The sequence below is a fragment of the Vipera ursinii genome, assembly GCF_947247035.1.
Source record: "Vipera ursinii genome assembly, chromosome: Z".
Taxonomy (NCBI): Eukaryota; Metazoa; Chordata; class Lepidosauria; order Squamata; family Viperidae; genus Vipera; species Vipera ursinii.
The window spans coordinates 69,910,166-69,925,799 of record NC_139517.1 but is presented as its reverse complement, the minus strand read 5'-3'; the positions used below and the strand labels follow the sequence as shown (position 1 = coordinate 69,925,799).

The following is a 15,634-nucleotide window of genomic DNA, read 5'->3' as shown; positions in this document are numbered from 1 at the left end:
ATAGTGAATGTTCCAAATTAATCTGCTTTTTAAAAAATATCTTTGCACATTGTAGCTGGCAGCCCGTTATTGATTACATTGACAGTAAATTTGAAGACTATCTTAATGCAGAATCACGTGTGAACAGACGACAGATGCCAGATAACAGGGTCCAGTGTTGCTTGTATTTCATTGCTCCTTCAGGACATGGGTCAGTATTAAAGATGAATGTTTTGGCTCCTACATTGCGATTTCTCCACTCAGAAACAATTACACTACATTGTTAGATATGTCATATCAGAGAAATTGTAAGGAATTGAATTCTAATGTAAATAAATTTCCTTCTCTAATATTAGCAAAAGTGCTTTTTACAGAATCCAGAAGAGTAAGAGTTGGGATTATACGTTATTATTAGTCTGTAGTTTGGATTTTTCTAATCGATTGAATTGAAAGTAGTTATGCATGCTTTGTTTATAGTCTGACAATAAAGATGATTAGTTAAAAGATATGGTGACATTTTTTTAGATTTAATAGACTCAATTTGTGCCAATGCTTTGAAATGCTTTTTATCAGATATTTATAAATTATATTTTGTGGTGCTAGTAATTTCTTATATAGCACATTGTTTTTGAAATCAATGGTAAATATTGCCCTAACTCTCAAAGGATAATAGGTACAATGTTTAAAAAGTTCACAAGATTTCTTCTTCTTGAACAAGGGTAACTTAAATAGAGCTGCAAGCTTTAAAAAGGTACATTATTTAGTAAAAAGGAATTTTGCTTCTGCGAGCTTTGAAATTCTAAACCATTTTCAGAAGCAGAGGTTTTATTATATACATATTTGCAATGCAGACACAATTATAGGTAGTCATCCAGATATGACAGGTCAATTAATGAACATTCAAAGTTACGACAGATACTCCAAAACTGTTTCAAAGTTATGATGGCTTTCATTACGACTCGGGCTTGTTCCTCATGTCTCCTGGCAGCAGCTGCCATTTTCAGTGCTCTAACAATTCTTTATGGAAAATGATGGCTGCTTTTGGATCTTTCTGCCTTAATCAGCTAGCCTTCAGGAGACTGCAAATTTCTCCTGGCTTTTGCTAGACTTTGGAAAACAAGACTCTGTATGCTAAGGCAGCAGCTTCAGGAAGAGCTTCCCAAAATCTTTCCTTTCCTTTAACTCTCTCCCTCTCCCAGAAAGCCACATTTCTTCCATTGAAAAAAGATCCTGGGCGGGACAGACTTCTTGATCTTGACTTTAGAGTCCTAGCTGGGTCCTACAGAATTCAGACCCACAGCTAAAAACTTTACAACCTAGCTTATGTCCTATTTTTTGCTGCCCTTGCTAAACTTTCCGAGCTGAGTGTTTTTTCCTGCAGTTTCTCAAGGCAGAAAGCTGCACAGTTTCTCTTCTTGCTTGCTTCCTTTTCTTGTCATTGGGGAGTCAAGGTAAGGATTTTAAAAGGTGAGGACCTTACTTTTAGCACCTAATTGGGGAAATGGAAGAACAAGAAGGCTGTCCCTCATAGCTTTTTATTGAAAAACTTGATTTCTGGAAGAGGGAGGGGGTTTATAGCAAGGGAAGGGTTTTGGGAAGCTCATCCTGAAGGTGTTACCTTTTCATGCAGGGTCTGGTTTTCCAAAGGCTAGCAAGAGCCAGGAGAAATTTGCAGTCTCCTGAAGGATTGGAGGCCAGCTGATCAGAAAGCTCTGCAAAGCTAGGGAACTGGTCCTTTTGCCCCAGAAAGACAGGGGCACCTTGGCAGGAGGAATGGAGGTGGTAGAACCGGGAAAGGCAGGCACAGATAGTGTTCCTTGCTGTCAAGACAGCTGTGTGGCAGGTGCACTTAGGAGCCACTGAAGAGGCAGAATGGAGCGTGGTGCATCTCAGAGTGGGGAAGGCCTGAGGCAGGACCCTTTGCCTTCACTAGGCCTCCCAGGATCTCCCATATCCCTGAGGCATTCTGTGCTCTATGTAATAAACCACACATTTGATTAATGAATGCACTGGGAAGAGGCAATTCATTGTTTGCCCCAACTCCCAACCCTAGTGGGCAGATTCCATTACAGTTGTATTTTACTTTCTGTACCTTATATGACTCAAATTTTGGCTGTGTTTGTTTGGAAGCCAAATTTGCAAAATCTCATTTTTAATTTTTATTTATTTTAGGCTTAAGCCTTTGGATATTGAGTTTATGAAACGCCTTCATGAAAAAGTGAACATAATTCCACTCATTGCCAAGGCCGACACACTCACACCTGAAGAATGCCAACAGTTTAAAAAACAGGTAATTTTTATATATATGGTAAGGCCACACCTGGAATACTGCATCCAGTTTTGGTCACCACGATGTAAAAAAGATGTCGAGACTAGAAAGGGTACAGAGAAGAGCAACAAAGATGATTAGGGGGCTGGAGGCTAAAACATATAGGGAACGGTTGCTGGAATTGGGTATGTGTAGTTTAATGAAGAGAAGGGTGAGGGGTGACATGATAGCAGTGTTCCAATACCTCAGGGGCTGCCACAAAGAAGAGGGAGCCAAGCTATTCTCCAAAGCACCTGAAAGCAGGACAAGAAGCAATGGGTGGAAACTAGTCAAGGAGAGAAGCAACCTAGAACTAAGGAGAAACTTCCTGACAGTTAGAACAATTAACCAGTGGAACAACCTGCCTCCAGAAGTGGTGAATGCTCCAACACTGGAGGTTTTTAAGAAGAGACTGGACAGCCATTTGCCTGAAATGGTATAAGGTTTCCTGCCTGAGCAGGGGGTTGGACTAGATGACCTCCATCACCACATCTTATGATAATAAGTTCCACAGAAGAATCATTTGAAGAAATGAAGTTTTCACTCAGCTCATTGGATGACCCCTGGAACTTATATTATAATTCAGTAATGTCTTTCCTCAGGTACTTTGTTCGCAAGCAGCCTCCTAGCCTTTTTTCATATGGAAGATGTTCAAATCGCAGATCATTTTACTTGCCCTCTTATGCTTCTCTTGCATCCATATTTTGAGCTGTTGCATACTCACCAGGCATCTCCATTGTGTTATCCACCCTGAATCATCTTCTGTGTGAGATAAACAATTCAGACTCTACCAGTGTATATATGAAGTTTGGGGGGGGGGTTCACCCAATCATATATCATTTTTCATGCATTTGCATTTAATTAGTCACACAGTGTAAAGATATTTTAACACGTCTTGGTTGATTTTGACGTTCTGATTATTTTAGTATCATCCACAACCAGTTTGCTATTTATCTATAAATATCACTTATGAAGAAGTTAAAAGCACTTTCCCCAACAGAGATACATGAGAGGCTCTGCATCTGTTGTCTTTGTGGAGGAAGGTATTGAAATTTTTAAAGTATATTAAAAAATTTAAAGAGAACTTTAACACAACTAATACACAATAAAGAAAGAAAGAAAAAAAGATAAAAATGCAGAAAAGTAATGAACTAGAAAGAAGGTTCATTTATAGAAACAAATTTCCATTTTTTTCTACTTTTCATCCATTGGTCCCAAAAAAGCCTTTGATTGTTAATTGTACTTTAGTTTCTAAAATCTTCTGAATTAACTTGTATTCAAATTTGTTAGCTTTTTTATACATCCATCAAACATGATAGAATGTCCCCTCATATTCTCATTTCCATCAAAGATTCAAAGTACCTTTATACCTTGTAGACAATTTATTTAGTGGTAAATGCATAATACATAATACAATACATCATTTTATAAAATCCTCTTCAAGGTTAGAACATAATGTAAATTTCAATTCTTTCAACCACATATTTCCCATTGATCCATTTGTATATTGTAACCAAAATTTTGGCCCATTTTATTACACATTCTTTCACTTGTCTTCTTGTCTTGTATTTCAACCAAAATTTATACATTTTAGCATAGCATGTTCATCATTAGTGTTTAATTCTGTTTCAAATTCAAGTTTTACATTGTTCAAAATCATAAAATCTTTTATCCGCTTTAAACCTTTCTAATTGTATATTAGAAAACTATAGAGAAGTATATCTGATCTTGATTTTATTTTACAATCCTCATGAAAATCCTAGTATATCATGATAAATTAGCCAATTACTTTTTTGTTGTCTATAAAATGCTTTCTGTGCTGAAAGCCATAAGGTGTCTTCAGATACATCCTGTAGTTAACATTTATTCCATTCTTTTAAAAATGGCCAGCCTGACCTTGTGATTTTTGAAATCTACATTAATCTTAGCTTTGTCATACTATAGATATCTATAGTATGACAAAATTCAGATTCATGTCCTTCTAACTCCAATAACCCGTTTCTTAGCAACACGTACTCTTTCATCCAGGATAAACAATAGGAAGAAAATATAATTTCAAATCTGGTAGACCTAATCTTCTTTCCTTCATATCTTGCAATACTTTATATTAACTTGTGGGGTTTTTTTTCTTATGCTATACAAATACCAACAAATCTACTTCTGACTTTTTTCTATTGAGAAAATTCCCATTTATCCCTATTCTTTGCTTTCTGTTGTTGATGAATTAGCAGTCATTCATTCTTTATTCAATAATCTTTGCTGAGAAACTTGGTCAGGGGGCTCAAGTTTACATATTTTTTTCAGAAGGTCAGCAAATATTTGATTTTTTTAGTGAATGCCCTCAGGATCTCACAATCAATTGTTTCTTTGTTTATGAGGCTTGCAGGCCATGTGACAACAAAATGATTCTGTGCAACAAACTGATGAAAAACAGCAAGAAATCCTATCTGTCTGGATATTTATAGTCTTTCAAGATGTCCTAGAATATTTTTTCTTCTTGTCATTGTTCTTTTTAGTTGCTCTGATTTGTTTAATTGTTTTTATTCCATCCATGAGAATATCTGTATGACTCAGGTATCACAGGGTTCCCCAACCCACAGATCGCAGCCCACTACTGGGTCGTGGTCTGTTCAAAACTGGGCCATGCAAGCAGTGCCTGTGCACGAAGCTCCCCTCATGTGAGTAGTGGCCGCTTGCACTCACGCAAAGCTTTCCTCTCGTGAGCAGTGACTGCTGGGGCTCATGTGCAAAGTTAAGCTTAAGGTTAATTAAATTTATATGCCGCCCTTCTCCCTGAGGACTCATGGCGGCTCACAACAATAAAAAGTTAAAAGATATAAATACAAAAATTAAAAGAGGATTAAACAATATAAGAAATAAGAGCAATTTAAACCAATGAAAAACCAAATTTAAAACCATGTTCAGACCAGGCCCGCTTGTTGGAATGAGTTCCCCTCATGCCAGCAGTGGGCGCCTTTACCCACCGCTTGCACTAATGGAGCTGCTTGCATGTGCCCGCCTGCCACTTGCAGGGAATTATCCCCTCCCCCCAACCAGGTCATCAAGCCAGAAAGGATGGTAACTGACGAGATATCAGTCCTTCACCTCCTGCAATGAAGATAGTATTTATAAATACCATTTTCATATATCATATAGTAGCAGACTGAATGCTATAATGTATAGTATCTAAGCATATTTAATTTCGATGGTGAATAGCTAATTTCTTTCCTGAAGGCAAAACATGAATGATATAATAGAGCTCTGATAAAAAAAACACCTGTGTGCAGATAGTCCTTGATTAAAACTGTTCATTGGAAATTATGACTTGGAAAAAGTGGTTTATAATCCATCCTTAAAAGTTGCTGTTATCACACCGCTCCCATAATCGTGTGATTACAATTGAGATTCTTAGTACCTGGTTTGCATTTGTGATAGTTGCAGCATCTTGCTATCACATCACAATTTGTAACTTCTAACTAGCAAAGTCAATTGGGGATGCTGGATTTGCTTAACAACAGCTTGAATAATTTAATGACCACAAGATTTGCTTAAAATCTGGGATTCATTTAATGATTAGGGTAAAATGGTCATATAAAATTGGGTCTGGTCATGTGGTGACTCACTTAATGACCACATCAGTTAGTAACCAAAATTTTGGATCCAATTCTGATCATGTCAAGGCTATCTATATATATTGATGTTATATCACGAATTTTGTGTGTGTGTGTGTGTGTGTGTGTGTGTGTGTGTGTGTGTATGTAGATCTTTGGTCATTAGGGTTTTTCCCCACGTAATTTATATATATTCACGGTTTACAGGACAAAGTTAAAAGACAAAATAAGAGTTAAAATAGAATTAAAATAAGATTAAATAACAATTAGTAGCACAAAGTTTAAAAATTTACATATATATATATATATATATATATATATATATATATATATACACACACACACACACACACACACACACACATATGTATATATATGTATGTACATTATATATATATATATATATATATATGTATATATATATATATATATATATATGAATACACAACACATACATACAATCTCTCTCTCTCTCACACACACAGAGAGAGAGAGAGAGATGATACCTACACAGACATATAGGAGTGCATAATTACCAAAAATTGCCATGTTTGTATAAACCTAGAGATTAGTTAGTATGTATTCAATAATACATACTACTGTTATAATGTTTATTGTGGGAGATAATATATTTGTGATTTGAAAAATAATACATTGCATTTGATTGAGGTTTCTGTAAGGATGACTACGCTTACCTGTCAGAATGGAAACTTAGTTTAATAATATGCAGTTTTATGAATGCAAAAATAGATCTAAATCTAGTAATTTAGACATATATAAGGTTTTGAAGCAATTGTGAAAGACATCAGTTTGAATACTTACAGTTTATTCTTAAAACTATGAGAAGAATATTAAAATCTCATTTGATACTTTTATAGGAATTGTGTGTAATGTGTCTAAGTAGTTTATTGCTATATTATGTGAATTGGAATGAAAGCTGGATGACTTTGTGAATGGGAAAAGCAGAAACTACAGCTTTATTTGAAAAATGACAAATGCATAATCTGAATTTCAAAAGACATAATTATGGAAATTGTATCCATATTCTGACATAAATTTGAGATGTTCATCTTTAATACATACAAATAAAATTCATCAGCATATTTTATTAACATAATCAATGCTTGTTACAGTTAAAAATTTGTTTACGTTTAGATAATGAAAGAAATCCAAGAGCACAAAATTAAAATATATGAATTCCCAGAAACAGATGATGAAGAAGAAAATAAGCTGGTTAAAAAGATTAAGGTACAAAATATATTGAAACAAATTTTTACACTTTCATGTCTGTGCAATTGGGTTTTATTTTAATGGATAGAGTTTTTCCATAAAAGAATATGTATCAGATACCTGTCTTGGCTTTAGTCAAATTACCAAGAACACTGGTATATATAAACTTTTATACACTTTGACATATAATAGTATCAGATTACTAGGGAACATTTTGGTTGTTGTTTAATATCTCAAGCCTACTAGACTATTTTTATTTATAAAATGTCCTTGCTTTTACTCTTTATTATTATACTCTATATTACTGGTTAGTAAAATGGAAATATGCTACAAAAGAAAATAATGGTGAATCTTACCTGAATCCTCTCTTCTTTTTTAATTAACAATCATGTTCAAATGTTTTATTTTTGTTTTTGATATTTTGATATTTTCAGCCTAATGGATAGTTTGTAATATTTCTTATTTTTTAACATGTAAGATTTTAAAATGAGAGGCTGTAGTGCCCTCTTATGGTAGATTGCTGCACTGTCATGTAGTGAGGTAAGGATAAATATACTTAGAAATATATTTATATTTCTTATATATTTCTCAGTCATATGTCTACTCATTTTATTATTTTATTATTTGGTTCTAAATGGTTGTGTGTGAGAGATTTTGCATGAAATATACTGGTTATAAAATCATTTCAATCAGAGGAATATTGAAACTCATTGTGTGGCAATTTAGGCTTAACAATTATTCTATATGTTGTATCACATATTTAAATTGCCCATCTCCCTCACACAGAGATTCTGGCCAATGTACAATAAAATATTAATATATAAAAACAGTCTATAAAAGTTAAAAATTTCAAAGAGGTTAAGATGAATAAAACACTGTTAAAAATTTATTGAAAGGTGAAGGGAGCATTTTCAGGACTCTAACCACTCCCACAGTTGTGTGCTGCTCTGGGTTTCTTATGCAAGGCTACAAAGCCACATTTACTACTTTCCAGAGGGCCAGGAGTGGGGGAGATAAATCTGTCTTCCAGGACCCTTCCTTGACCCTGCCAATGGAATTCTTTAAACTGACAGGGCCTTCAGTATACCTTCCCTAACTGGGTGGAAGGGGCAGATGTAATGGAATGAAGATGGATTGTAGGTAGCTTGGCCCTATGCTGTAGCATTTTAAAGGTCATAACAAATACTTTGAATTGGACCTAGAATAAATTAGTATCCAATGCAGTTTACAGAGCACCATTCTTTTATTCACACGGCTGCATTCTGCAGCAGCTTAAGTTTCCAGATATTTGGGTAGCCCATGTAGAATGTGTTTCAATAATCCCAACAATATATGACCAAGCCATGAACAGAGAGCTTCCCTATTCAGAAAAGTGTGTAACTGGCACACAACACAAAGTTGAGCAAAGGTCCTCCTAGCTTTGGCTGCCACCTGCTTTGTGAACAGGAGCTGTTAGTCAAGGAGGATCCTCAGGTTATTCACTGGGTTTGGGATAGTGCAGACCCATCCAAGACCAAAGATGATAAACTCCTAGATGCAGAAGAGCCCACCCACAGCCACTCTATCTTATCAGGGTTTAGCTGAAGTCTATTCCCCATCCAGGCCTCAAAGCCTCGGCACTGCAAAAGAACATCCACAGTGTTACTCGCTTTGCTCAGGACTGAGACTTATAATTGGGTATCAACAGCATACTGGTGATACCTCATCCCTCAGTGACAGATGGTTTCATCCGGAGGTTCCATGTAGATGTTAAAAAAGAGTGGGAAAAAGCACCAAACTCTGTGGCTCTTCACAAAGCACAAGTCATGAGCTAGACTTCTCACTTCCTCCAGCCTTGGAGGAAGGCCAACCAGCAAAAAACTATGCCACCCATCACCAACTCCAAGTCAGCCCAAAAAGATATCATAGTCCATGGTAATGAAAGCCGCTGAGAGGTCAGGGAAAGCAAGGATGGATGCACTACATCCTGCTCCTGCCAGAGAATCATCCATATGTGTCACTAATGTGTTTCTGTCCCATATCTGGGCCTGAAACCTGAAGGGTGCAAATAATCTGTTCCCTCTAGGATCCTCTGGAGTAGAAATACCACCACTTTCTCAATCACCTTCTCTAAAAAGGGAGGTGGGAGACTGAATTAAAGTTGTCCAGAAAGATAGTGTCCAGTGATGGCTTCCTTCTTTAAAAGGAGACAGGAACACCTCCAACATAGAGGAATTGACCATCGCTTAGACCAGGGCTTTTCAACTGGTGGTACCTGTGGTACATTGGCACCTGGCAGGTGGTATGCAACCATCCTAGAAAAGTAGCGGGAGAGGGAAATGAGCTGAACTGGTGGCAGCACCGCACAAGTCTGAGTGAGAGACGGCTGGAGCTGCAGTGCTGTCAGGGCTCAGCGGAAGCGCCAAGATCAGCGTCGCTTTCCAGCTGATCAATGCTTCTTTGGGGCCGTCAGGACTCAGTGGAAGTGCCAGGATCAGCGCCACTTTCCAGCTGATTGGTGCTTCTTCAGGGCTGTCAGGGCTCAGTGGAAGCGCCAGGATCAGTGCCAGGCTCCAGCTGGAGCTCGGCGTTGATCTTGGTGCTTCTGAGCCCCGATGAAGCGCCAATCAGCTGGAAAGTGGCACTGACCCCGGCGCGTCTGCTGAGCCCAGAAGAAGCACCGATCAGCTGGAATGCTGCGGCATCTCCAAGATCTTGTGATTTACATTCAGATGCTTGGCAACTGATTCATATTTATGACGGTCACAGTGTCCCAGGGTCATGTGAAGTGACCAAAACCTGCTGTAACCACCCTGCAGACGGGGGGAATAAAAACCAAACACCACCCCATCCCACCCCCGCTGCCAATCCTCAAGAGAAATGGTCACAACAATGAAAACCTCAGGAGGAAGTGCACGGGCAGGCGGGCGGGCAGGCATCTTACTCAGCTATGGATTGGGGAAGGGGGCAGCTTCACACCCCCAGATGCTGCCCTCTCACGAAAGCAAGATGAAAACTCAAAAAAACCACAAGGGAAAAAGGTTAAAACAGAAGAGGGTCTCCCAATGGCTTGCTTCCCCATTTCCTTCTAGCAGTTTAAATATGTAAAGTCCACAAAAGAAAAAACTTGGCTTTCTTTCATTGTAATTCAGAAGGAGGAACGGAAGGATTGGTGGGGGGGTTGTTTGTTTCAAAGGAAGGGAAAGAAGGAATTTGGGTTTGTGGGGGGCACAGCAAGCGAACGGTGATCACGCGCAACTTCTGGTGCTGGGGGGCGGTCTTTTTAAAAGAGCAAAACAAGGCAAAAAATAAAAATCCCCCACTCCACCCCCAAGAGCTGGATGCGGATGTGATCTTTTTTTTTCTTCCTTGTTCAGAAGAGACACTCTTCTGTTTTAACCTTTTTTCTTGGTCGTTTTTTGGAGTTTTCATCCTGCTTTCGTGAGAATGCAGCATTTCTGGGGGGTGAAGCTGCCCCCTTCCCCCCCAAGCCACCAGCCGAGCAAGACGCCCGCCTGCCTGCGCTCTTCCTCCTGTCTGGGTATGGATCTAACACAAAGATGGTGTCATTTACATTCTGGAGGAAACTGTCCACTTCCTCAGATCCAACAGATTCAAACTGTTCCCAGATAACTAGTAATTGGTAATCCGGCATCTCCACAGGACTTAACGTCATACTTGATATCCAACTGGGGACAAGTTCAAGTGATTTTATCCTTCAGATGCATGGTAAATTGCTCCATATGATCTTATAGATCTGCTTCCAGGCTCCCCTTCGTAAAGAGAGTCTGGATGACCCTAAACAGAGTCATTGGGGGAGCATTCTGTGGATGCAATAAGAGCAGAGAAGTATTGGTGCTTTGATGCTCTTACTGCCATGAGGTAAGCCTTAATAGCAGCTTTAACTCGTGTTTGGTTAAATTCATTCTTTGTTTTCTTCCAGCAGTGCTCTAGAATGTCTCTTGACCGTTTTCAACTCCATGAACCACAGAGAGTATCCGGAGTGATGGGCCAAGAGAGGCCACATAGCCACTATCTTGTCAGAGCCATAGCCTCAGCAGGAGTGTGTAACAAATCAAGTATTTGCCCCAGCTGCTTTGAAATCCAATTGTGGCCATTAATTGCCAGGGACAGACCAATCCAATAGTTAGGTCTTCCTGTGGATGGGATTAAAATTAAAGAAAGTGAACATATAATCTTCAGTTCCAACAGCACATTACCAATCTTGGACAGAAAACCTTTTAGTTTTGTTACCAGATGATGTTCTGTTTTAGAGCTATAGTTTGTCTTGTATTAGCTCTTTTTTCTAATCTCCTTTGTCACTTAGTTTTATTGTGAGCAGTGCAAAACGTTGTATTTTCTATCCAACCTGTCAATAAGTTATTTTAGGAAAAAATGTTCTGTTTCTTTTGTAGGACCGTTTACCTCTTGCGGTAGTAGGTAGTAATACTATTATTGAAGTCAACGGGAAGAGAGTTAGGGGAAGACAGTATCCTTGGGGTGTTGCAGAAGGTAAGTGAATAGAAAGTGTAAGATACATAATTGGGCAATAAGCTATATCTTTATTTATTTATTTATTTATTTATTTATTTATTTATTTTATTTATTTAGATTTATATACCGCCCTTTTTCGAAGGACTCAGGGCGGTTTACAGGGCATTTAAAAGAAAATCAATACAAACGTTAAAACAAATTTTAAAAAGATTAAATAAAACCCTGAGAAAAATAAAAAACCCAGTTAAAATTAAAATTAAAAAATTCTCAGCCTGGGCCAGAGAGCTCGAAGAGCCAGGTCTTCAGGTCCCGGCGGAATGAACGGAAGTCGGGGGCAGTCCTAAGCTCTGCAGGCAGCTGGTTCCACAGGGCAGGCGCACCCACTGAGAAGGCCCTGGGTGTTACCCGCTGGCAATCTTTAACCGGCGGCACCCTGAGAAGACCCTCCCTGTGGGAGTGCACTGGACGAAGGGAGCTTGATGCTGGCAGCAGGTGTTCCCTCAAATATCCCGGACCCTCACCATTTAGGGCTTTATAGGTCATCACCAGCACCTTGAATCTCACCCGAAGGGCAACCGGAAGCCAATGCAGCTCGCGGAGTATAGGTGTTACATGGGAGTATCAGGAGACCCCCATCACGACTCGCGTGGCTGCATTCTGCACCAGCTGAAGCCTCCGGGTGGTCCTCAAGGGCAGCCCCATGTAGAGAGCGTTGCAGTAGTCTAAACGGGAGGTCACAAGCACATGAGTGACTGTGCGTAGGGCATCTCGGTCCAGGTAGGGTCGCAACTGGCGCACCAGGCAAACCTGGGCAAAAGCCCCCTAGTCACGGCTCCTATATTCCTTTATAGGAATATTACAATTTCAGAAAAGCAAGACAGAGGTACAGACTTTCCCCACTTCCCCTTCCCTCTCCACATAACAGTACCTGAATTATAGTTTACATCTTTTACCAATATTATAACAAAATTATAAGACTCACAGGTGTGTAAATTGAGAATTTCATGAGATTTTCGATTGAAGAATTATACTGTGGGTGTTTTAATAATTTTAAAACTATCAGTTCATTTTAACAGTCTAGAGCATCGTTTTGCTTTTGAACCAAAAGCACAGAACAACTTTATTATGTATTTGTTAGACTACAGCTAACTTTCATGTTTGTTTGTTTTTACACTGTTTATTTCTCTAATTGTACATTTGGATAATTATGACATTTTAATAATGCAACATTACATTTATTAAGTTTGTTTTTACCTTTTTTATTGATCTTAAAAGAAACTCAACGGAATTGGACCTAGTTCATACTTGAATGGGGAATCTACAGGCAAACAGAGCTATATGCTAGAGTGGGAAGTTATAAAAACTTCCTGAAATAAGGCAATGGTAAAGCATATCAGTATTGTTGCAACAAAAATAACATGGATGTATCCCTTGAATTACTAAGCAGCAAGGAAAATTACTAATGGCAAATACAGAATTTAATTTGCAGCTTGCCTTTAAAATGAGCATTTTTTTCATGCAGTTGAGAATGGCGAACACTGTGACTTCACAATTCTAAGGAACATGTTGATAAGGTAAACAAGTAGTCTATAACATTAATATTGGCAATACATTTTCCAAGTTATTCCATTTCTTGGATCTTTCCTATATTCTGTGATAAGGAATACTAGAGTGCTTATTCATATTTTTAGTGAAGGGTAACATGTGGTGGCACAAAGAGAGAGTAGGAAAGAAAGTTAAAAAAAACCTTGGTAACACTTTTATTTTCCATTTTCATATAATACATTTGGGAAATTGTTGGATATAATTTAAAATAAAATCAATATTGTTTGCACCACAAAAAATGTATTCTGCCCTTTGGGTGTACAGATGTAGAATTTTCTAGTCCTGAACTAATTTACGGTTACCACAATACAGGTAGTCCTCAATCTTCAACCACAATTGAGCCCAAAATTTATGTTGTTAAGTGAGACATTTGTTAAGTGAATTTTGCCCCATTTTAACGACCTTTCTAGCCACAGTTGTTAAGTGAATCATTACAGTTGTTAAGTTAGTAACACAGTTGTTAAGTGAATCTGGCTTTCCCATTGACTTTGCTTGTGAGAAGATCACAAAACCTGTTCAACATGATCCCAGGACACTGCAACTTATAAATATGTCCTAAATATGAACCATTTGCCAAGCATCCAAATTTTGATCATATGACCATGGAGATGTTACAATGCTCAGAAGTGTGAAAAATGGTCACAGTGCTGTTGTAACTTTGAACGGTCACTAAATGAACTCTTGTAAGTTGAGAGCTATCTGTATTTCAGTTTTTAAACAAACTCTTGAAAAAATTTCAACATTCTATGAAAGCAAAATTTATTTATTGCTATTGCTTATATATGGCACTTATTTGATACTACTCAGGAAATAAGTTGCGGATGGGTTTTGATTCCTTTTCTAGAACTCACATGCAAGATCTGAAAGATGTCACTAATAACGTCCATTATGAGAATTACAGAAGCAGAAAATTGGCAGCTGTAACATACAATGGAGTTGACAACAACAAAAACAAAGGGCAGTTAACAAAGTAAGTGGTAATTTAGATGGTGCTATAGCTTTTTCCGCCTGGTTCTAGAGAATTATTTGGGTATAAATATTCTGACATCCTGTTAACATTTTTAAAGGCATCATGCTGCCTTCCAGGTTATTCTATCTGAAAATGCAAATGGTTGGAGTACAGTAGAAGTACATTACTGTTTCAATAAGGGCTTCTCATGATTGATTGGCAGAATGAGGAACAGGATTTATTGGAGTAAATAGAATTTATCTCATCCAAACAGACTGTACTACAGAATGCAATCTTGTGCATGTTGTTAGTTAAACCTAATCTCAAATATGTGTATGTATTACTTAGTAGTTTGATCTGTTTTGAAATACTATAAGTGTTTCAACAGGTTACAGACAACACACTATGAGCTATTTGAAATTACTTGAATTTGTGCTATACATATATTGGTTCCCTTATGTGCTTCAGATTTCAGTCCATTGTTTTCAAGATTTTTACTACACATTTCATAAATTACTTCTGGTATTTGTGTGTGTGCATTCCTTATGAAAACCTGGTGGGAACATTTTTTTTGTCAAAGATTCTTCTTCTTGCCATTTTGAAAGCAGAGGCACCCATATTCTAGTCCAAATAGGTTAATGTAATGTATTGCAGGATATAATTTTTTATGGACCTAATGTATAGAGACCAACACTGCATACTAATAGATAACATACAATAGGAAAGATGTTTGATATTTTATATTGCCAGTTGAACTTATCTTTACCATCTTATATGAGTATTTGTCTTGCAAAAATAATCCTATTTATTTTGGGAACTGTTTTAAATAAAACAAATTCTTTATGAGGTATGTAACTTCATTGGCCCTAACATAACGTCAGGTTGATAAAAAATGTTTTCAGTTTAAAAAATCAACTGTTGCTGGCATTTTTGTTCATTTACTAGTGAGAATCATTTGTGTAAAATCAATAGTGAAAGTGTTTGCACCCTGATATTATTACCTTTGCTTTTCATACTGACAAATATCTGCAACATTAAACATCACAGTAAGTACATGGCTTTTAACTGAGCATGGATTTTTATTTCAATACTATTTCAGTCTCTTTGTTCCATCACAATTCAGAATTTTATTAATGTCTCACCCATAAAGCAATATTATTTATTCTTATCCATAGTGGCATGAATGCTTTCCAATAAAGTTTTTATTTTATTTCCAAACTTACAATATAAACTGCAGCAAAAAAAGAGAAAACAACAACAAAACAAATTAAACAAGACTCCCCCCAAAAATGTGCATAAAAGTTCTGATGGGGCTCAAGGTTCACTCAGCCTTCCATCCTTCCGAGGTTGGTAAAATGAGAACCCAGATTGTAGGGGGCAATGTGCTGACTCTGTAAATTGCTTGGAGATGGCTGTAAAGCACCGTGAGGCTAAGTGCTATTACTATTGCTTTAAAGTAGTTCTATTTTTATCTATAAA

At 37.5% G+C, this 15,634-nt stretch overlaps 1 protein-coding gene across 3 annotated transcripts in view; it reads left to right on the top strand.

Moving 5' to 3' along the window:
• The window catches only part of SEPTIN7 (septin 7), a 53,032-nt gene that overhangs the window by 21,951 nt on the left and 15,447 nt on the right, over positions 1-15,634 (top strand). For 2 of the 3 annotated variants that reach the window (XM_083378308.1, XM_083378307.1), the window contains exons 4-9: positions 56-190; positions 2,152-2,269; positions 7,054-7,146; positions 11,523-11,619; positions 13,124-13,175; positions 14,051-14,176. In XM_083378308.1, coding sequence (XP_083234434.1) covers positions 56-190; positions 2,152-2,269; positions 7,054-7,146; positions 11,523-11,619; positions 13,124-13,175; positions 14,051-14,176 — 621 coding nt within the window. Of the gene's footprint in view, positions 1-55; positions 191-2,151; positions 2,270-7,053; positions 7,147-10,770; positions 10,837-11,050; positions 11,171-11,522; positions 11,620-13,123; positions 13,176-14,050; positions 14,177-15,634 lie in introns of all 3 variants that reach the window. The other variant, XM_083378306.1, reaches the window with a different exon arrangement.